At 50.2% G+C, this 22,745-nt stretch overlaps 1 protein-coding gene and 1 long non-coding RNA gene across 5 annotated transcripts in view; one reads left to right on the forward strand and one right to left on the reverse strand.

The window, feature by feature from the left end:
* Positions 1 to 4,666: 4,666 nt before the first annotated feature.
* Positions 4,667 to 22,745, reverse strand: part of DAP3 (death associated protein 3) — a 33,036-nt gene continuing 14,957 nt past the window's right edge. For 3 of the 4 annotated variants that reach the window (XM_042976309.1, XM_042976307.1, XM_042976308.1), the window contains 12 exons: positions 20,082 to 20,135; positions 16,570 to 16,692; positions 14,627 to 14,728; positions 12,482 to 12,590; positions 12,074 to 12,166; positions 10,968 to 11,098; positions 9,696 to 9,776; positions 9,449 to 9,607; positions 8,897 to 8,956; positions 8,014 to 8,103; positions 5,706 to 5,823; positions 4,667 to 4,990 (listed from right to left, as the gene is read on the reverse strand). In XM_042976309.1, coding sequence (XP_042832243.1) covers positions 4,905 to 4,990; positions 5,706 to 5,823; positions 8,014 to 8,103; positions 8,897 to 8,956; positions 9,449 to 9,607; positions 9,696 to 9,776; positions 10,968 to 11,098; positions 12,074 to 12,166; positions 12,482 to 12,590; positions 14,627 to 14,728; positions 16,570 to 16,692; positions 20,082 to 20,123 — 1,194 coding nt within the window. In that variant the 5' untranslated portion in view covers positions 20,124 to 20,135 and the 3' untranslated portion in view covers positions 4,667 to 4,904. Of the gene's footprint in view, positions 4,991 to 5,705; positions 5,824 to 8,013; positions 8,104 to 8,896; positions 8,957 to 9,448; positions 9,608 to 9,695; positions 9,777 to 10,967; positions 11,099 to 12,073; positions 12,167 to 12,481; positions 12,591 to 14,626; positions 14,729 to 16,569; positions 16,693 to 20,081; positions 20,136 to 20,255; positions 20,734 to 22,745 lie in introns of those variants that run through there. The other variant, XM_007087904.3, reaches the window with a different exon arrangement.
* LOC122235881 lies at positions 12,584 to 14,889 on the forward strand. Its single transcript, XR_006213980.1, has 2 exons — positions 12,584 to 12,697; positions 13,201 to 14,889. It is a non-coding gene; the product is annotated as an uncharacterized LOC122235881 (long non-coding RNA).

The raw sequence follows: 22,745 nt of genomic DNA on the forward strand, positions 1-22,745 counted from the left end.
AAACCTGTCTTCTCAAACTCTTGACCGGTGTGAACCTCCACCAGCGGTGCGGGCGAGTTTTCAGTTGATGCACCGTTACCTTTAAAGATTGTAGCCCTCATCACTGCTTTTAACTGCTAATGAGGCTGAGAGCACTTTTTCGTACGTTTATCGGCCAGTTGGAGATCCATTTATGTGACGTGCATGTTCAAGTTTCTTGCCCGTCTTTCTTTTGGATTGTCTTACTGATCTGTGGGAGTCAGTACTTGATTCGGGATACAAGCCGTTTGTCAGTTGTGTGTGTTGAAAGTATCTACTACCACTGTTTGCTTTTTCACTGCCTTAAAGGAAGTTGTTAGAATAGAGTTTGTGTTTGCTTTGCTTTTTAAAACATAGTCACATTCATGGACCTTTTCAAATATTAATGCTTTTTATGTTATGTTACGGGCTCTCGATCCTGTTCTGTTGGTCTGTTCCAATTTCACGGGGTATTTAAACACCGTACTTTCAAAAAAGTGTCCCCAAGGAGATTAAAAAAAAAAAAAAAAAAGAGGGGAGAGTGTTAGGGGTGACAGAACAGCAGCTGGTAAATGTAGATGGAAGGATAGAATTTTGATTTCGATTGCAGGTATCAATGTAAGAACTTACTCAGACGAAGATCATCAGTGGGTGGTAATTTGTTGGTCAACGGGAAGGTTTCAGGATTTCAAAGAAGCATGCCACAGCTGAACTTACGCTGTTGATCCCATTGCGAGAGCGTATTTTTATGATGACGGATGTCAAAATTAACCAAGTGATCAAATTTAGCATCACCAGTAATGGAACCAACCGAAGTGATGTGATGTGTGGCCAGAACACGTCACCCACCCACTGTGCTCGCGAAAGCCTTTAACCTGTATCTGCAGGAACAATTAGACGAGTCCAGAATGTTGGACAGTCTGTACAACTGGCCAGATGTCTTCAAAAATGTCAAATAACAACACCAACAAAACCCCAGAGGGTCTACTGAAGGTAACAGGACACTTAAGAGATATTTCATTGTTAATGTAATTTGTGAACATTGATTGGAACCCGAATTGGCAACGGGGGGTGGGGGGTGGGGTGCTGGTGGGTAGCCATGAAGATGTTGGGATGACTGGAGAAATTTAAAAAAGCATAGTGTTATTGAACATTATATCGATGACGGGTTTCTCTGGTGTGATAATGGAATTTTGATTATATAGGAGAATATCCTATTAGGAGAAATGTGATAAAAGACTTGTCTGCAATTTCCTTTCAAATGGTGATGCAAGTAAATAAATAGCCCAACGCGGGGGCTCGAACTCACGAACCGTGAGATCATGACCTGAACGAAAGTCAGACGCTTAACCAACTGAGCCACCCAGGCGCCCCTCTTTTTTAATTTAATCAATGGGATCTTTTCTGGAATGAAAATTTTAAATTTTCATGAAGTCTAGTTTATCAAGTATTCTTCTATGGACTGTATCTTTGGTGTTATATATAAGAAATTGTTGCCCAACGTAAGGTCATGAAGGTTTTGTTCTCTTTTATTTATAATTAAAAAAAAATTTTTTTAATGTTTTACTTCTTTTTGAGAGAGTATGAGCAGGGGAGGAGCAGAGAGAGAGAGGGAGACAGTGCAAGTGGGGGAAGAGCAGAGAGAGAGAGAGAGAGGGAGACACGGAATCCGAAGCAGGCTGCAGGCTCCGAGCTGTCAGCACAGAGCCCGACGTGGGGCTTGAACTCATGAACGGTGAACCTGAGCCAAAGTCGGACACCTAACCGACTGAGCCATCCAGGCGCCCCACTTTTCAATGTTTTATAGTTTACTTCTTACACTTAGCCCCATGATACATTTTGAGTGTGTGTGTAAATCTGTGGTCCAAATCCATGATTTTGCTTGTCCATAACCAGCTATCCCAGCACAATCTTTTGGGGATTTTCCTCAATATATTGCCTTCACATCTTTGTTAAAAATCAGTTGACCGTAAACGCGAGACTTCTGTCTGGACTCAGTGTTGTCTGTGGTTGTACCAGGACCGTGCTGCCATGTTACCGTAGCTTTAGATGATGTTTTGAAAAAAGCAAGAGTAAGTCTGCCCAGTTTGCTTATTTAAAAAATCATTTTGACTACTCCAGGGTTTGTTTTTTTTTTTCTGTATGAACTTTAGGGTCAGTTGCCAATTTTTGCAAAAGAGCCTGCTGAAATTTTAATACTGATTGCACTTATCGGCCAGTCTGGGGAGAATTAACATCTTAACCCCATTGAGTTTGCCCACCTGTGAACACAGACCGTCTTTCCAGTTTAGATCCTCTTCAATTTCCCTCGGTAACGATTTATAGTTTTTGGTGTATAATTTTGCAGTTCCTCTGTTAAAATTGCCAATACTTTGTATTCCTGCTCTTTGAATTTACTTTCTTAATTGCAGTTTTATTTCATTGCTGTAACAGAGACATAGAATTGGTTTTTGTGTATTCATCTTGTATTGTGGCCTTGCTGAACTTATATTTAGATGTTTTGAGCCTAAGATTTTCTCTCTACAGGGCTGTCATCTGAAAACTAAGACAGTCTTCTTACTTTCGAATCTGGACTCAATGCAATTGAGTGATTAGGAGAAGCCCTAAGAGACTATGCGGCAGGCTTAGCAAGGAGCCAGTAGAAATCGGGGCATGAGGATTGAGTCTATAGTAGAAGGCTCTTAAGAAAAAGAGGACCGGGTGGGGCAGATTATGATAGAGGATTTGGAAAAAAATTGAGTCTACATTTAGCAAATGACAGAAGGAACGATGGGAACTCTTCAGTAGGACCTGTGGTGGGGTGGGACAGCCGTACAGCTTACTGTTCCACGTCCGTCAGTGAAGATGAGGCCTATCGATGAGGGGTTTAGCCACCCAGACATGGAAGCCGGGTTCCCAGCCTCATTTGCGGCTAAGGCTCAGGTCTGCCAGTGGGGTGCAGACGCCCCCTGGGAGGAGAGGAGCTGCGGCCATCTCTGGGTTGCTGCTCTCAGTGGCAGAGGCCGGGGGGCTGGGGGTTTACAGCAGTGGGGTGGCTCAGTTGGTGCAGCGTGGGGCTCTGGACATTGGATGTGTGCGTTCAAGCCCCACGCTGGGTGTAGAGTTTACTAAAAATAAAATCTTTAGGGGCGCCTGGGTGGCTCAGTCGGTTAAACGTCCAGCTTCAGCTCAGGTCATGATCTTGCGCTCCGTGGGTTTGAGTCCCATGTTGGGCTCTGTGCTGACAACGCAGAACCTGTCTGGGATTTTCTCTCTCGATAAACTTAAAAAAAAAAAAAAAGGCTTTAAAAAAAAGCCTATTTTTTTTTTAAAGTTTAATTTATTTGTTTGAGGGGAGGGGCAGAGACAGAGAACCCCAAGCAAGCTCTGCATTGTCAGCACAGAGCCCAAACGCGGGGCTTGAACCCACTAACCGTGAGATTGTGACCTGAGCCGAAATCAAAGTCGGACTTTTAACCGAATGAGCCACCCAGGTGCCCCAAAAGCCTGTTTTTTGTGTAGAGTTTTATGTCTAGGATTTGGTAACAGAAGTTGCTTCTAGAAAAGGGGAACGAGAGGAAGGAGGCTGGTTTCCATGAGATCTATTTTTGTGGCTTGGACTGTAACGCGCACAGGGCAACAACAGGAACAGGTGGACTGAGGCCCCTGGGTGACCCGGGCCGCAGCACAGCTCACTAGGGCCTCGGAAGCATTGGGAGAGAGGAGGCAGGGGTGGGGGTGGAGAGCAGGCCGGCACAAAGGACGAGAGGGGCTGGAGCGGGAAGTGATGGAGCGGATGGAGAGGCCGAGGGCTTTGAGCTCAGGGTTAGAGAAACCTGGCCGTGACCGTCCCCGGCGGGGGGTGTGTCAGTCGGGGTTCAGAGGGCAGAACCACACTAAAGGGGTTTGTCACAGGGCTTAGAGCCTTCCGGTGGTGGCGGCTGACCCCGCAGGCCTGTAGGGCACTCGCCTCGGAGTCTGGCCGCGCTGACCGAGGCTGGGTCGGGCGAGGCTCCGCTTCTGACGGAATCCTCGAGGAGGAGGGTCAGGCAGGGGAAGCCGGCCCTCCAGGGGGAGACTGCCTCCCTCAAACCCAAGTCCCGAACGGTAGCAGCCCGCCACGTGTGAGGCCCCGTCCACATGCCGTGTGGTTCAGTCCTCACGGCCCCCTGACGGCGGGGCGTTCTTGCCCTCAGACCAGGCGAAGCAGAGGTCAGGGGACACTGGAGAAGCAGATCGGCTGCGAGGCCCTAAGACCGCCAGTAAGTGGCAGCCGGGACTCGAACTTCTGACACCGCCGGTGTGGGCAGGGGCAGAGAATTCTGTGCCGAGGCTGATCTGAGTCACCGTGTCCTCCGGTCCCCTGAAGGCGGCTGCGTAGACAGAACCACTCTCCCCGCGCTCCCTCCTCACTCCACACCGTGTCCGGAACCTGCAGAAAGGGGCCTCGGTCAGGCTCCCGGGAGCAGTGGTGGCAGCGTCAGTAGGACGTGAGCAGTCGGTGTAGGTGCTTGTGGGGGAGGAGTTACGGTGTGAATCTCGGGCTCCTGAGCCGCATCAAGTCTGGAAGATAGAACTCCTGGAAATTTCTGTAGGATCTGGTCTCTTCGGACTCCTCACAAGCAGAATTCGGGGAAATTCAATTTGGCCACAGGAAGGCTCTTTCCATCTTAAAAATCTAACGCGACACTTTGAGAAGGATCATTTATTTTTAAGGACAGATCCATAATTACTTACAAAACAAAAACCACCCCTGAAAAGCTCTCACGAGTTTCGGGAACAAGAGGACACCTTACTGCCACATGGTCACTTCACGGGGGAGCCGCTGCGGCGCAGGGCCCTCTGTCCGTGGACCGTGTGGCCCCCCCGCCCGACGGGGTCTGTGACAGGAAACGTCCGCTGTCGTCCACGCGCGTCGCGACCGTGGCTCAAAGGTGGGCGCACAGCCGCTCCAGCTGTCCAGGGTTTGCGTTACTCAGGAACAGAAGCTCCTTTTTCCCTTCTTCTGTGTGAGCTAAGGTGGGGGGGCGGGGAGCGGACACACACAGCTGGCAGTTCTTTCCTGCAGCACTGTTACCCCAAAAACTCTGTCGGCACCGGCCACGTGACACTCCCAAGGCCTCGCTTCCAGAGCCTTTCTCCCGGTAAGCGACCACCTTTTCTGTTTATTCCTCTGGCTCAGCATCTGCTTCCTTCTGAGCCAAGAACATCTGGCCTCTAGCACTTTGTCAAACCTGCTGACCCCCTTGGAAATCTCCCCAGCCGTGCCCCCCAGCCCGCCACGTGCGGGAGCCGCTCCACACCCTTCCCTCCCTTCCCCGGATAACCCACCTCTTCTCGGCCAGTTCTCGACCACCTAGAGAGCGGTCAGCCTTTCGTCTCCCCGGACCCCCCGCGCCCAGAGGGGAGGGCAAGACCGAAACAAACAGCTGAATGCTTGCGGGCGCACAGGGCAGGTAGAGCTGACAGCCCCCCGCCCCCCGCCCCCTCCCCCCACGGCTGGCCTTGGCCTGGCCGCCTCTTTCCGTGAGCACCGGATTCTGGACCATGAGAATCTGGGGAGAGATGTCCCGTTGTTTTGTAAATTAAACTGTAACTTCCCCTGCCCCACCCCTCTCCACACCCTGCAGCCAGCCAGAGAGGGGTCAGGATATGCTGCCGAGGGAAGAAGAGGTCATGGCTCTGACTCAGTGGGACCCTGAACATAAAACCCCGAAAAATTCACCTACCTTTCTCATGTTGAAGCCAACTGTTCTCCAGATAATACTGAATACAACTTTCAAACTCCTTCGGGCTGTAGTTGGAAACCAGGATGGGAATAAAGGGATCCAAGGCATCAAATCCCTCCTGGAGAAGGAAAAGGATGAAGACGGTGTCCGTCAAGTGACGAGCCGGAGGAGAGAGCAAATGCACTCGGACTGCGGACGGCGAGGTCTGTTTTTCTCCCGCCCTCTGCTCGCTCGCGGGCCGCCCGGCCTCACGGGCTCCACACAGCGCCCGGCCCCTCACGGCCACTGGGCCGTGTGCACAAGACAGCAGTCTTCTGCGTGTGGGTTTACATGGATATTCAACATGTGGATATACGTGCATATTTAAAACATTTTTTTTACGGTTTTGACTCCAGTAGTCAACAACCATTCTGACTGTTCTTCAGTTCGAAAACAGGAAACGAAATTGAGGAGGATGCGGAAAAAGACCCAGTAGATGGAACGTGAACGGAAACAAGTAGCTCAAACTGGATTCCAGATCTCAGGCCGAACACGGGCAGAGGAGGGACACTCCCCTGGCTTCCGAACAGAGCCCTGGCCCGGGGGCCCCGCGGCCGGACACGGCGGCGCTGGGCAGACACCGGCCCCCAGTCTGCGGCTCTGTTCTCACAGAGTCCAGGGCGGTGGTCACGCAGCTTACTCTGCCGCCTCGGACCGCGCGGACACGTCCACAGGATGCCGAGAGCAGCCTTCTTACTGCTGGAGGGGAGGGTTCCGGATACGGGAAGGGGGAAGGGGACGCTGTGATGCGAGCCCGTATCCACGTGACACATGGTTTTCTAACAAATGTTAGACAAGTACGGGTGTGTCCGTACGGAGACAGACAGGAGGATCGTACACACGTGTGTGTCTCTTTTCACACTTCCCGGCAGTGATGCCCCAGCAACTATGAGCACACCTGGCACTCACATCTTGGTACCTAAAATCCAGTTCCCGCTCAAGAGGTGGGGAATTTGGGTCCACCTCTTAAAGGGAGCATATTTTAAACACTTCTGCAGAGCAGGCACCACACACGATGTTGGGCTTGAACCCACGAGCCTGAGACCGAGTCGCACGCTCCGCCACCTCAGCCAGCCAGGCGCCTCCCGGGCCGTGGTAAGTAAATAACCGTTCTCCTCGAACGTGAATCAGGGCTGCCCGGAGGAATGGCTAGGACGGGGGCATAGAAAGGACGAGAGGAGTGCGGAACCTGTTTCTTGCCAAGAAGTAAATCAGGGCCTACAGACTGATGGGGGCATGTGCAGAGGGCACAGAAGCCACCCTGAAGGGGCTTTTACAGGCCAGATCTGGGACCAATTAAGCACCCAAATCAATAATGACAGTAAAGGTTTGAAGCTCATGAAAGAGGAGCCTGTATGTCCACCTGGAAAGAAAGGAGTGAGGAAGGAAAGTTCCTGCATGTGGCAGGAAGCCAAGGGATCCGTGTAGAAGACACAAGAGAGCTAGAAAATACCGTTTTGCCAATGTCTCCACTGGACTCTGGGGAGAATCCCAAGTGGATGCTCAAACCAGTAAGGGAAGGCTTGAGGAGTGACAGGTAGTTCCCTAGTTTCAAAGTAGGTGTCCACTTATTCGTGCTTACTTGTTACACAAGGAAAATAGTAACTTTACTGCCGGGAACCCAGATGGACAGCACCTTAGCCAAGTGTCCAACCTCACCCCTGGAGTCACTGGGAGAACTGGGTCTCACAGGCGCCTCCCGAGGCTGGATACCATAGAGACCCAGCCCTGCGGCTACCATTGCACATGATCAGGAGACAACACCAGCCGAGCCGTAAGATAACCCACGGTGGCAAGTACGCTTCAAACACACGGATCTAAATATTCAAAGACTGAAGCACTGTCCCCCCTCGAAGGAGACGACAGAGCAAGACCATCAAACGCACGATCCGGGACTTTCTGTCTCTGTGAAGGATGTGGGGTGACTGGTAAAGTTCGAAGTCCTACAGATTAGGTACCAGCGTCCTATCGATGCCAGTTTCCTGATTTTGACAATTGTGCTGTGGTTCTATATTTAGAAAGTCTCTGATTTTAGGAAATACATGTTATTTAAGAAAAAAGAGGCATCGTGTCTCAGGTTACTGTCACATAATTCAGGGGAAAAATGGAGAAGAAGAAAGCCAATATGGTAAAGTGTTAACGTTCAGGAATCTGGGTGAAGTCATACATGAATATGGCTGTTCTCCAAGTCTGTAATTATGTCCACAAAGAAAAAGAGATCTCTTTTGACAAAGTGACTAAGGGGAACCAGATTTTCTAAAGATTGGACCTTTCCCAGCAGCTCCTGAGGCAGATAGGCCTTCCGCGGCTTGAAGAGGGATCCAGTCTGGCTCAAAGTCAACACAATGGTGCCTCCATGCTGAAAGAAAGGACAAAAAGCTGAATCAGAGACAGGTGAAAAAGTGGGGCGCCTGCGTGGCTCAGCTGGTTAAGCGACGGACATCAGCTCAGGTCATGATCTCATTGTTCGTGGGTTGAGCCCAGGGTCCGGCTCTATGCTGACAGCTCCAAGCCTGGAGCCTGCTTCGGAATCTGTGTCTTTCTCTCTCTGTCTCTCAAATAAAGATGTGAAAAAAGATTTTTAAAAAATGCAAAGAAGAAAAATGCATTTTATTTATTTTTTTAGAAGTTTAATTAGAGAGCGTGAACGTGCATGGGGGTGGGGCAGAGAGACGGAGAGAGAGAATCCCAAGCAGGCTCCACACCCCCTGCTCAGCCCCACGTGGCGCTCTATCCCACGAACCGTGAGATCACGACCTGAGCTGAAATCAAGAGTCGGACGCTTAACCAACTGAGCCACCCAGGCGCCCCAGAAAAGTGCATTTTAATCACCTGTCGATTTTTAGTACAGCTGAATGGCAACTAAGTAGGTTATCACTTCTGGTGTGGCGCTGACGGCAAACTGCTACGTGATCTTCAGTTTATCAAAATCTTTTCCGAAGTTGGTAAGATATAAAACCACTCTGAACAACTGCAGAGTCAAAGTATGCCAGGATTTAAGTACAGTGGCTTGTAGCCAAGGCGAGCAGGAAGATAGGAAACCAAATATCCAGATTTTAAACTTCGGCACTGCTAAGGCAATTAAGGAAGATACAAGAACTTTCTGGGTGTAAAATCGGAGCCGAAAACGATCAGGCGTCGCACATACTCACCCAGTCGTTTTTCACCATTTTCCTCAGGTTGTGCACGAGCGCAAGCTCCTCGGGGGCCACCTGCCGGGTCAGTGGGAAGGGGGGGGACGGGGCCGAGGTCAGTCCTTGCGCTGTGCGGGTGCCCGCCCGAGACCAATGACTACAAAATCCTGCACTGCTCTGTGACCACGGTGCCTGCGGCCACGTGCCCCACCCTGCCAGGTTTCTGATTAAAACCTGTCAGCAAGGGAGAGAGCGGCCTGGGCCCACACCACCGCCTCCCTCGATGTTTCTGCTCTTGGCTGCGGAAGCATGGTCTGACCGCTGCACACAGAAGCCATCGCTCAGCCCCATTGAGGAGACAGAAGAGAAGGAAAAAGCTGACAGAACAGCTTCCGCCGTGACGTGCCCTTCTAGACGCTCTCCCTTTTCAATGGACGGCGGACCCCTCTCCTAACTCAAATACTCCTAAGGCGAGGCGACATGCCGCCTGGGCTACAAGGCCAAGTCCCGGCCTCCGCGTGCCAGTGCCGGAGTCAGAGTAACCAGAGTAGAGAAACCCAGTTTTCCTACCAGGCTTTTATCTTCTCTTTTCAGCGTGGTCTTTCCCCAGAGAGCGTTGACTCCATCCACCGCCACCAGGAGGCGAAACCCGCCCAAAGAACTCTGACCCTTGAGCTCTCTGAGAACCACCCCGACTGCATCCGTGGCGTTCTTCACCCGCGTGATGCCCTGCAGGGGAGAGAGGTGGGGCTGGCGGTCCCAGAAGAGGCCTCCCCTGCTGTGACAGAGGACGGGCGGCCGCTGTCTTGTTTCATACCTGCTCCACCACCTCTCCCAGAGGGCTGCCTTTCTCCGTGCTCTCTCGCTTATTCCAGACATACTTCTCTTGAACTTTTATCTAAAAGCAAACAAAAACCAAAAAAAGGCCCCTTAGCCTAAAGATGAACCCATCTGTATCCGAGAAGGGAGGAGGGTAAGGTTGTTTAGAGTCGGGTTTAATCTATTTTTCTTTCCTTCTTTTTTTGAAAAGTAGGCTCGATGCCCAGCACAGGGCTTGAACTCAGGACCCTGAGATCAAGACCTGAGCTCAGATCAAGAGTTGGAGGCTTAACCGACCAAGCCACCCAGGCATCCCTGTATTTTAAGCCCTGTAAGAGACTTCAGTATGGAAGGGAATGCTTTCTAGCCCTTTTCTGCCTAAAGCTTAAAACCAAAACCCACAAGGGATTCTGACCAAAAAGGTCTGGGATGAGGCCTTGGTATCCACATTTATAACAAGCTCCGAAGAGACTCTGATTTATAACCAGAGTTGAAAACTCTTGGCCTAGAGATTGCATCCGAGAATCACTAGAGCAAAGAACCATTTTACCAGTACATTTCTGGATTCAAGAAAGACCTCATCTGGAGAAACTTATGTAGCTGAAAATGTGCTTTAGAGAATTTGAGGCTGTAGCTTTGGAAAAGTCAATGAATCCATCTGGACTGCACGGGGACAGCTCATGGCGCTTCTTTATTTCACACGGACGAGCAAGTTTCAGGTTGTGAGCTGCCAGTAGAACATATGAAAGAAATACAGAATGGCATAGCGATCCCAGCTACAATGCGAGTTTTCCATAGTCTGGTGCTCAAGACACGAAGAAGATAAAGTCTATTTAAAGACTGTCCGGCATTGGGGCGCCTGGGTGGCTCAGTCGGTTAAGCATCCGACCTTGGCTTGGCTCACCATCTCACGGTTCGGGGGTTCAAGCCCCACTTTGGGCTCTGTGCTGGGAGCCCGGAGCCTGCTTCGGATTCTGTGTCTCCCTCTTTCCTTTCCTCTCTCCTACTTGCACTCTGTCTCTCTTTCTCTCTCAAAAATAAATAAACAATAAAAAAAATTAGGGGTGCCTGGGTGGCTCAGTTGATAAATGTCCAACTTCAGCTCAGGTCATAATCTCATGGCTCATGGGTTCGACCCCCACATAGGGCTGTGCTGACAGGTCAGAGCCTGGAGCCTGCTTTAGATTCTCTCTCTCAAATAAGTACACTGAAAAATAAAACAGAATGAAATAAAGACTGTCCAGCATCAAGCTTCCGGGAATCCGGTCACCTGACTCAAGAAACGCTCATTTGTAGTTTTGAAATTCTTCAGCCAGATGGAAGCTTCTGCAGGTTGGTCCAAACGCTGCTTGTTGTAGGTGGAGGGCAGAAGACCCCGGCAGCTCTTCACCCAGAGATGAGCTGGAAACAAACACACGTGGAAACAAAGCAGGCAGGAGCTGACTGTATTCAACTCAAAATCCTCTCTGCCTCTTTAAGTGATGGGAAATGGCTTTAGCTTCCCGTATACAGTTGACCATCTGCGTATGACTTCTGACCCCCGAAACTTAACTACTAATTGCCTACTGCTGACCAGAAGCCTTACTGATAACACAGGGTCGATTAACAAACATTTTGGATGCCATATGTGTTACAAACTGTATTCTCACAGTGAAACAAGCTGGAGAAAAGAAAATGTGACTAAGAGAACCATAAGGAAGAGAAAGTACATCTATAAGACACTATTTACTCCAAGAATTCTGTGTGTAAGTGGACCGGCACAGTTTAAACCGTGTTGTTTAAGAACCCACTGCATATTTCTTGAAGTCTCCTTGCTTCAAAGGGTCACTTTTGGGCTGGCCCATGTGAGATCAGACCTTCTGGTTACAGTCGGGACACGAGGCACACCACGTGGACGAAAGGTCACTGTAGCTTCCTGGCAGTTTTTAAACGTAGTTAGAAAACACGGGTGCTCACACAACACCAAATAAAACGTGGGGTGTATGCAAAGGAAGAGAGTTCTAAGACCCATGCTGACGGCTCTGGAATGCTGATGAACAGCCCGTGTCAGAGTTCCCCCGGCTAATCAGAACTGCTCACTGATGGCAACAGAGCCTGTGCTGACCTCGAAGGAGGGAGCTTACGGTCTTGGGCGCTACATCAAAGTGAGGACTGCTGGGCCAGAATGCTCCATTCTTACTTCAGAAGTTGCCGGGAAGCTTTCACTGAACCTCCTGGTGCTACGCTGACCTCACCATGCACCCCGCTTGTGGCCACCGTGAGGTCATGACTGAGCAGCTCACGCTGGCCTGCATCGGGAGCAGAGGCCTCTTCAGAGCCCCCGTGGCCCCCGGGCCCCATCCGACCACCCCGACAGTGAGGAAAGGAAGTTCTTACCATCCGGAACGTGCAGGATCAGCCAGTCCTGCTTTGCACAGAAATGAATAACATGGCAAAGACTGAGGGTTTTTCCTGTCCCTTTCTCCCCGTCTAAAGCACCTGTGGTTAAGGAAAATGTCATCGGAAAGGACACTTCTGTCAACAAACGGCACTTTTTGAGAGAGAGAACACGAGCAGGGGAGAGGCAGAGAGAGGGAGACACAGAATCCGAAGCAGGCTCCAGGCTCCGAGCTGTCAGCACAGAGCCCGATGCGGGGCCCGAACTCACAAACCGCGAGATCGTGATCTGAGCTGAAGTTGGACACTTAACCGCCTGAGCCACCCAGGTGCCCCCCAAATAGCACTTTTTGATTTCCTCTTTCCCCGCGTTGGCCCAAGACAGCTCGGGCAGGCCGGAAAGGATACAGAGAACATACCGCACAGCAGGGTGGGCAAAATTGGTGTTTTTCAGGTAATGCAGAAGCTCCAGGGCTGGCTTCCTTACCATCAGACAAGCTTCACTGAATGTTTTCACCTAATGGATGAGGAAGAGGAGGGGGCGTGGGGTGTGGAACACACTGAGCCTGATGCAGCAGCCAGAGCATCCAAGTGCCTAGTTTTCATTTAGTCACTGAAGAGATGGTTGGTATTGAATTTTTAAATCTACCCATATAATTTAGCTAAAATCTGAAACACACCGTCCCACACCATGTAACACAATAGTCACCTTCTGATTATTTCTATTAGTGAAGCAGATACTACATCATTAATTGAAATCTACAAACTGTCTATAGCTATCTTGTCACACAGCTATGTATACCAGTTAGGATTAATAAAAGTATTAAAAGAATGTAAAATCCTTAACAAAGTGTCTGACACATGGTAAGTATTTAACCAACGTTGTTTTATTTTTTTTTTTTTAATGTTTCTATTTAAGAGAGAAAGAGCGGGTGTGCAAGTAGAGGGAAAGAGAGAGAGGGAGACACAGACTCTGAGGCAGGCTCCAGGCTCCGAGCCGTCAGCACAGAGCCCGGATGTGGGGCTTGAATTCACGAACTATAAGATCATGACCTGAGCCGAAGTCAGACGCTAAACCGAGCCACCCAGGTGCTTCTAAATGTTAATTGTTTTCATTCTATTTTTAGCTAATTCTTATTACTGGAACCATCTGGACATTTCTCTGGAAATATATACGTGACAGCTCAGGAGCAGGTGTGACCAGCTGCTGCCCCGCCCATGCTGGACACACCGGCACACAGACATGCCAGAGAACCGACACAGAAAGTTCCGTCCCTGCTTGTCTCTGGTCACCAGGAGTAAGTACTTCGGTGGAAAAATCTGGGAAGCACAGGTGTGCGTGACACCACCGTGCACATAAAGTATTCAACAATGTCTGCTGACAAGAACAAATATCTAACAGGTACTACTCACAAGTGTATCAGATAAGGATTAAAATTGCGTTGGTGTTTTCTGAAGAAATCCTAACCACGCAATTGGACCGGAGAAGGACTTGACGGGCAAGTTCAAACTTAACGGAAAGTGAAACCTTCAAGAACACGATACAGACATTAAAACAGAAATGCCATATTAGGCAATATGACAGAACTAAAGTACACAAACAATGGTGAGGGAGTTGGCCTTCACATAAATGGCAATTATGGAAAGAACGTAGGAGTAATTCTCTGCAGAGCACTGGTGGTCACGCTGGTCTGGGAGCAACCGGAGACGGTTAGCGCTGGGCCCTCACGGCCCTCCAGCTGGAGGCCTCCCGGCAAAGGTCTTTAAACGGTTCAAGTGCCATTACAGGCCACTTCTTCTGGCTGTGCCCTAGTTCCACATTTAAGAGTTTTGATGCCAAGGCTGTCTGTGGCCTAGAATGAGCTCCCTTACTAGTGTCTCATCTCCTCTCTTGAAACAAAGCACACAGAGGGAAAGCCGTCCTCTGGCTCCTGAGCTAAAAATCACCTGCACCATCAAGCCGCCTTTTTCAGAAAGGAACGATCTCTGGGGCTGAGAGTAATTCAGCGGGAGTTAGTCCAAAGGACCAGTTATGCCAACAGACCACGCCTGTAGTTAATCATGAATTCTTTCAGTGTCTGCAGAGCAACCCAAGATTACATCTTCGGGTTGAAGTTACAACCACGAAACTACATTTTCTGAAAACCCAGGAGAATGAAGAACAATGATGCATCTATTCCAAGTGTCACTTCTGTTTGGCTCTACATCGTGATTTTGTTTTCTAGAGCATGGCGGTCATTTTCATGGTGTTTTGCTAAGACAGATTTTAAATTTATTATAGTTATTTGAATGCCAAAGTCTCTAGAAATCTGTTAGGTGGGTAACACGAAAGCGGCGCGACAGGTTTATCTGAGAACATTTTTGCCTGCCTCCCGATGATTAACCACAAACAAACGCTGACTTAAAATAACGACAGTCACAGCACTATTCACAAAAGATAGTCAATAGCTGAATTCATCTGTCTTAGATTCAAATTCCATCTTTTATAGTTTTCTACCCATTTAATCCCACCCTCCGCCGCCGGCAGCTCCCTTCCCCTCCCCTCCTGAGCACCTGCATGGAAAAGCGAGGAGGCAGGCTGTGGGGGAACAGGGTCCTCATGTCCTGGAGGGGGATGTTGTAGTGGAGACCTTCATGCTGCTCCCCATGCCTGGCCTGCGGAACAAAAATGCAGACAGGTGTGAACGGGGCCAGAGACAAAGTGACGCTTAAACGGAAAGGGCCCACTAGACCATACTAGGGAAACTTCATCTCTCAGGGCTGGGAACGAGCTTTCATTTCTTCTTCTTTTTTTTGAATAAAAAAAATCTTTTTCAGTTTTTGAAATAGAGATTTATTTTTGAGATAGACTGAGCGGGAGACACAATCCCAAACAGGCCTGCACGCTGTCAGCGCAGAGCCTGATGTGGGGCTTGAACGCACGAACTGCGAGATCATACCCTGAGCTGAAATCAAGAGTTGGACGCTTAGCTGACTGAGCCACCCGGAAGCCTCTAAAATTGTTTTTAGTGTTTGAGAGAGAGAGAGACAGAGACAGTGTGAGGAGGGGAGGGGCAGAGAGAGAGGGAGACCCAGAATCCGAAGCAGGCTCCAGGCTCAGAGCTGTCAGCACGGAGCCCGATTCGGGGCTTGAACTCAACGAACCGTGAGATCATGACCTGGGCCAGTGGACGCTTAACTGACTGAGCCCCCCACGCACCCCACTGTCTTTCATCTCTTAGCTTAGACAAAAAGTGCTGGCTGGCTGTTGTCCTCAAATCCACAGCGTGTATATAAAGCTGCTCTCGGCCTAAATGACGAAGCCAGTTGCTCGGCAACGTACACCCTACATGTGGAGGTAAGAGACAATTCTTGCCATCTGGATTCTTCCGTGCTGGGTATGGAGATGTTCCAGTCACGTGACAAGATCATCTGCATACCGCTGTTTCCATAGAAACCCCAGAGGAATCGGAGATAAAGGGACCACAGTTACAGGGAAAGCTCAAAAACACTTCAGTGACTTCATTCCCTTCTTCAGTTTATTTTCTGCTTTTGAAAGTAGGTGAATGCTAGAGACATAAACAAAACACCCTACTGAGACGGTGTCTCGGGTGATGAGTTCTTCCCCACCCCGTCCACGTGCGCAGCGTGTGTTAAGGTGGGGAGACTCCGGGGGCAGGCCAGGTACAAAAACGGAGAAGAAAAGCTAGTGGTTCCCTTCACATGTAAGCACAGAGCACACGACTAATGGCATTTATGAGAGGCCACCGTAACGCCGGGGAAGGGCACAAATCAGCATCCGGACTGAGGGGGCCTGTGCCAGAAAATGCAACCCTGGGTACTGCTGGGTACAAACACACTGTGTTCTTCTCAGCACATCAAGTTAGTTCTCCCTCCAGACACTAGGAAGTCCACTCAGGAAGGTGGAAAATAGCACCAGACAAATGGGAAAACTGCGTTCTGTACGTGCCCTACTATGTGATCTTGGGCAAGCAAGTTGATTTCTTTAGGACTCTCCATACCGGGGTCGGTAAACTATGGCTGCGTACCCATTTTTGTAAATAAAGTTTTATTGGCACACAGCCACACCCCCTCGTTTACGGCACACCTAAGCAGTTGTGACCGAGACCACTTTGGCTCATAAGCCTGAAATATTTACTAACTTGTCCGTAAGGCCACGTCTGCCGACCCACCGCACAGCAAGATCGACAACTACCGGCTTAAGTATTCACGCAGTACATGTACTGTGTACCCCGCCTTATGCCGGCAAAATCCTGGGCACGAGCAGGCCTCTGCGGCAGGGATTAAGCCAGAACAGGTGTGGACGGGCCCAGCCGAGTGTTAGGTTACCAGAGCCCGGGACGGGGAAGAGGCGCTCTGGGCCGCAGAATTCGGTCTTGAGTGACCGCATAAAGACCTGCCTGGTCTCGCCCGCTTTCGGTTTTCCCGATACACAGAACAATAGCGACACAAATTGTAAGACTTGAAGAAAATCCACATACGCGCCAGCAACTCACCGGGTCCTTCTCACTGGTGCGGGAAACTGCTCTGGGACTATCATCTGGGGCCGGGTTGTCCAGGTGAGCGGCAAGGCTTTGGGGGGCCTGGGACCCCGTGTGCAAAAGGCGTCCAGGGTCCAACTAGAAAAGAAACCGTTTCCATGTTTTGAAGTTAATGCCTGCTACAGAACTGAGGTTTCGAGCCACGTCCGCAACAGGGAAACCGTGGTACACATTTTAGTTTTACGTCAAAAGAACGCTTATTTTCATACTTCTCCGAGTCCAAGCCCGTTACTCATACTCGGACTCTGTTGAGGCTCGTGTTGTGGGGACAGGGCCCTGTCCCACATGGAAGCGGACAAATCTGGAGACCGTTCAGGAGCACAGCACGGCCAAAGCCGGCCGGGGGCAGGGTGCCCTCGTGCCCCCGGCCCCGGCCGGGACCGTCCCCTTCTCATTCGCCCAGTAATCGGGGTTGCCTCTGTTACTGACGGGGTTAGTGCAGCGTTCCTGGGCGAGGGGTATTATCCCACTCTCCGCAGCAGTTCTCTTGCCAGCCGTGCCCTGGAACCATCTCTGGTTAAGGATGTATAATGAGGAATGAAGGAATCCGCTCTGCGGGCAACTTCGCACACGGCTCACGGACACCCCCGAACTGAGGAGAGGTCAGGCTGGGGGGTGATATTCCAGAGACAGATCTGAGCAAATGCTGACTGGAGAACCCTCCCCAAAACTGAGCTTAAGGGTAACAGGCCTTAGTAGGAATGAAAAGATTCACTGTAGGGCTGGAAAATGGAGTTTACGCAGAAAGAGACTAGAAGGGTAGGCTGAAGTCCCCCCCCCAACCCCCCCCCACCGTGGCCGTGATCAGCACGCAGACGCTTCGAGTCTTAATTCGACATGGGCGGGGCACCAGCCATGCTTTCTGATTAGCTGCAGGTTAAACATTTTCGTTGGGAGGACAGATCTTTGGGACTAGGAAAGACAAAGAGGCAATTTAGAGGCAAAAATACCAGCTAGAAAGCTGTCGGGGAACCCAAATGAGTCCACTTTTATGAGGTGGCACAAAAGAATCGTTTCAGCCTTAAACTCAGCGTGCCGAGATGGCGCCTTCACCCCACGCGACCGCTTCCCACACGGCACTTGCCTGCAAACCATCTCGGAGACGCAGCGGTGGCAAGAACCAAACAAAACACGTAACGACACAAACAGCATCGTGTGGTGTTAAGCCAATGAGAATTCAGGGTCGGCTACATCAGCACAGCAACCTGAATAATACGCCCTGGTATTGGTACTACTCAGTTTTCTCAATTCTAACCGGAGACAAAGCACAAGGTCTCTAAGAGGAGCAAATAGAAAATTAAAGCTATTCAAGGGCCACAAGGTGGTGGTATTTCTACAAGAATCCTATGATTTTTTTTTTTTTTTTTTTTTTTTTTAGTTAACTGCTTTTTGCAGCAAATTAAAACCTAGCAAAATGGATTCCTTACTCCTTACAATGTTATACACGGCACCGCCCAGACAGTGTCGTGTTTGCAGGGAAAACAACCTCTGCATGTTCCAGAATGAACATCATGCGGTTCCTGAGCAGAACAACATTCGGTTTTTGAGAGAGAGCACGCACGAGCAGGGGAGGGGGGGCAGATGGAGAGAGAGAGAATCCCAAGCAGGCTCCATGCTCGGCCCGGAGCCGGACACGGGGCTCGATCCCACGGCCCTTGGGTCATGACTCCAGCAGAAATCAAGAGTCGGACGCTCAACCGACTGAGCCACACAGACGCCCCTGATCAAGGTTACTTGAAATCAACCTACAAAAAGCGCAGAATTCCACTCACTGACTTCTCACTGCAGTCTAGCCTCAGGTCTTTCTTGTCGGCCACTGAGGAAGAACAAATTTTACCCTTTAATGTGATTAGCTGAGGCCACAATCCATCCCTCTGAGCCTTGGTTTTGTGTTTTTCATTTTATTTTCTAACGATGGGTTATTTTACCTGCACACATTTCATCACGAACCCCTGGGAAAAGGAGTCCTACGGAAAGAAGGGCTCCCCCTCGGGACCATCGACGCTGTAATTAAAAGGGCGGATGGAAGCGTGGAGCCCTCCTGGCCCGGCTCGCACCCATCAGCACTCAGGTCCGGGAGCTCCCTGGGGGCCCCGTTGATCCCGCCCGGGTGTCCCAGCACTGCCCCGCAGCCTCCGTCTATTCGTGACTCCGCCACCGGGCCCTGAGCTCCCGGAGAGCACGGGCCACGACCTGCGGCGCAGCACAGCGCTTGAGGCCACGGGCTTTGCAGCTGACGGACCGGGGATCTGGTCTGGGCTCCACAGCTTCACACAGTGTCACCTGAAGCAACTTACTTAGCCTTTCTAACCCTCAATTTCTGCATCTGTGAAGCAACAATATTCTCTCCGTCCCGGGCCGGCCGTGAAGATCGCAAGAAATAAAGCACTTAGCACAGTGCCCGGCACACGACATGCCCAACACGGCATTAACCATCGATGGTGAAATGGGTCCCCTTAGAGTCCTGTGCACTTGCCCCATGGCAGGTACTGAGAAAATATGTGCTCAATAAAGGAAAGAATGGAGGAAAGCGACATAATGGGTCTTTTTTATATATGATTCATTGATTATTTTATTCAACAATCAGATGCTGAAACTCTAAATAAGCAACTTATTTTTGTTATAAGTGACTCCATCTTGGGCCCTTTTTTTTTTTTTTTTAACGTTTTATTTATTTTTGAGACAGGGAGAGACAGAGCATGAACAGGGGAGGGTCAGAGAGAGGGAGACACAGAATCTGAAACAGGCTCCAGGCTCTGAGCTGTCAGCACAGAGCCCGACGCGGGGCTCGAACTCACGGACCGCGAGATCACGACCTGAGCCGAAGTCAGCCGCTTAACCGACTGAGTCACCCAGGCGCCCCAATCTTGGGCCCTTTTAAAAAAATATTTATTTTGAGAGAAAGAGTGGGAGTGGGGGAGGGAGAGAGGGGAGGAGGGGGGAGGAGAAAGGGGGGGAGAGAGATGGAGGGAGGGAGGGAGAATCTCAAGCAGGCTCCACACCCAGTACAGAGCCTGACGTGGGGCTCAATCTCATGAACGGGGAGATCATGACCTGAACCGAAATCAAGAGTCAGATGCTCAACCAAATGAGCCACCCAGGCGCCCAGCAACTTATTTTTCATAATCATTAATCCAGGTAGACAATAATAAAAGTTACTAAAGGACCGCAACCAAGCTTATTTATCTGTATTTTTTTAATGTTAATTCTCCAACGACAGGGTGAATTCTGGAACACCGCCTTTCTGCTGAGACCGGTTACCTGCGGACTGGCAGGGCGGCCTGCAGCGAAGCGCGTGGCAGAGAAAAGGAATTGTGGCTGCTCTCCGAGCGTCAGCTTGGACACCGAAGCACTGGCCGGCCGAAGCTCTCCAGAGGACTTCGTTCTGGACACAACGAACCCGTCTCGAAATGAGAAACCCACCCACAGACAGTCTGCACAGAGCTTGCGGCTCAGTCAGGACTCACCCGCCGGGCCCCAGGGACGAGCCTCGACGTCCTGGTCAGCATCGCCGCTGCGACCTGAAACACAGTGGAAAGGGAAAAGTCACCTGGGTGATGGATCCGTACCCAGAATATGTACAGAAAGGGCAGAAGACACAGGAGACTTTTCAAAGGAAAACAAATGGCTACTAAACTCACGGAAAGATTTTCATCCTCATTACAAATCGGGGAAATGTAAAGTAAAACCAGCACAGAGAGCTGCCATTCAGTCAGCATGCTGGGAAAAAGGAGGACAAGAGTGAGCGTCACAGAGGCTGTGAAGCCCTGGGGACACACCGTCACCGGGAGCAGATACAATTATCTTCGTTCATTCATTCATTGGGGAAGATACATATACGTGGTGACACTGGGAGACAGAGGAGGGGAAAGGATCAGCACATTGGGAATAATGCTGACTCCTGGGCGGAGGTGAAGGGCAGGACTGTGCAAAGCACAGAGAATGGGAATGATCTATTTCTAATCTGGATAATGGGGACAGGAGTTCTGTTTTACTATTTTTGTATCTTGTGTTTTTTTGTATTCAATCGTATGTTGAAAATATCTCAGAAAAATAACCCTAATCTCTTGGGAGCCGAAAGATGTTTAAAATACTTATATGCAACTCTTAATATAACATAATTAAATCGAATCTCCAGGAACACTTCGCTTCCTTTTGGCTAATAATTTTCACCTTTCTTCCAGCCAAAATCTTTGAAGCCACAGCAGTGCTCCAATCATCCAACCGAGACAGAGCACCTGCTGTGTGTCAGGCCCCGTGAATAAGCTGACCCCGGGGGGGGGGGGGGGGGAGGCTTCCCAGGAAAGAGACGAGTTTCAAGTCTACCGTTTAATAAAGATGCCAATGCATTCTTTAATCCAGTCATTCAAAAAACATGTGATGTGCTGCCACACGCCCACGCAGCGCACAATGCACTGTGACGAACCAGACGGGCACGGTCCCTACTGACTTGGGTCCCTTTTACCCGTGGCGTTCAGGGCTCCTGGGCCGTGTCTGAAAACCACAGGTCGATACGGCAGCAGTTCCCAAAAGGAGTTTGGGTGAATGCTCACTAGTCAGAAAATGCACCGATGCTCTTATGGCTGAGAAATCGGAGAAAAGCTGAACAGCTATTCATTTCTTGAATAATTACAACACGTATTAGCATATTTCACATTTCAAGTCTTTGAGAAAAACTAGGTAAAGATATTTCATTTTAACCCAAATTCACTTGGTCTTCGAACCTTAGTATCTTGTTGTTGCAAATTACTGGTATCACTGTCCTGGATGCTGGTGGAGTGAGGCTGTGACCAAGCATCCAGGCCTGAAGACGAAGTTCTGTTTACGCCACAGGCAGAGGGGAGGCACCCCCTGTTCCCTGCACCCTGTCTGCTCTGGACCCTGCCTCACCCGGCCCCACACCCCGCCCACCTGCTGCCGGCCAGGACCCCACAGAGAGCGGCGAAAGGGCAGGCCCCGGGCTGCTGTCCCCAGAGAGGCCTGCTCACCTGCTGGCCTCTGAGCGGCCATCCAGGAACCCCCAGCATCCCCAGAAACGCTAAGAGTGGCTCACCAGCTCTACGCTATTTATAGAAACAGCCCGCGTGGTTTAGGCTGAATACCCGCTTTCCTTCTGGGAGTCTGTTATTTCAGTAATGCTAAGAAAATAAGGGCTACATGACCCCAAGTTCCAGGCACTGTGAATCTAATCAGTGTCCCTGGCCGGCAACATCTCACGCCGCTGTCACACCTTGTTGAGGAAGTAACTGTGCCCTGTGTGATTCTACTGGGAAAGGACTCCGGGAGGCTGCGCCTGGTTTCTTCCACTTTGCCCGGCGTCCTTTCCCTTTGCTCGTTCAGCGCTGAATCCTTTCGCCGCCATAACTCATAGCGGTAAGTACTATTACGCGCTGACTTTGAAGTCCTCCTAGAGAATCGGAAACTGGGAGTGGTTTGGCAGCTACGACCCCCCGGCATCCATCACCCCCTAACAACTGGCCACCACCCGGTACCCAACACCACCCAGTGCCACCTCTGACCAGCTCCATTTTCTTAACCTCAACTCTCCTCGACCTTCCCCTAAACTACCTCAGCTGTCTGCCTCTTGCACCGCCTTCCCCCATCCATGCCAGCTAACCTCCATGCCAATTCTAACCTTCCACAGCAGCTCATTCCCAGCCCTAAGCCCTCTGCTCAACCTCGACTTTCTCTACTCCAAAACCACTTATGATCCCAACATGACTCCAACAATGTCTGGCCCACGCCACCTGCTTCCCCAGTCTTCCCAATGTGTCCCAGTACAACCACCAATAAGGGACAGCTGTGGGTTGCAGCTTTGGAGGGGGGCTGGGTCCCGGAGAGAAAGGAGCAGATGACATGGTCCTGAGGTCAGTTCTTCCCCTACGTGTGCCTGTGGTCACTGGGGCCATTAGTCTGACCATGATTTAGACAGTACGGGAAATGCTGGTCAGGAAAATGTGACCAGCTCTCTATACCAGGACACTGTCATCTTGTATCCACATTACAACAAGTGGTTTACCAGCTTCTAGCCATGAACTTCTCCAGTCCATTTTTTCCACTGAAGTCTTGTTTAAAATCCTTCCGTATTTCCCCACCGCTTTTTTTTAAAAGTTTGTTTGTTTATTTATTGA

This window comes from Panthera tigris, chromosome F3, assembly GCF_018350195.1.
Source record: "Panthera tigris isolate Pti1 chromosome F3, P.tigris_Pti1_mat1.1, whole genome shotgun sequence".
NCBI lineage: Eukaryota > Metazoa > Chordata > Mammalia > Carnivora > Felidae > Panthera > Panthera tigris.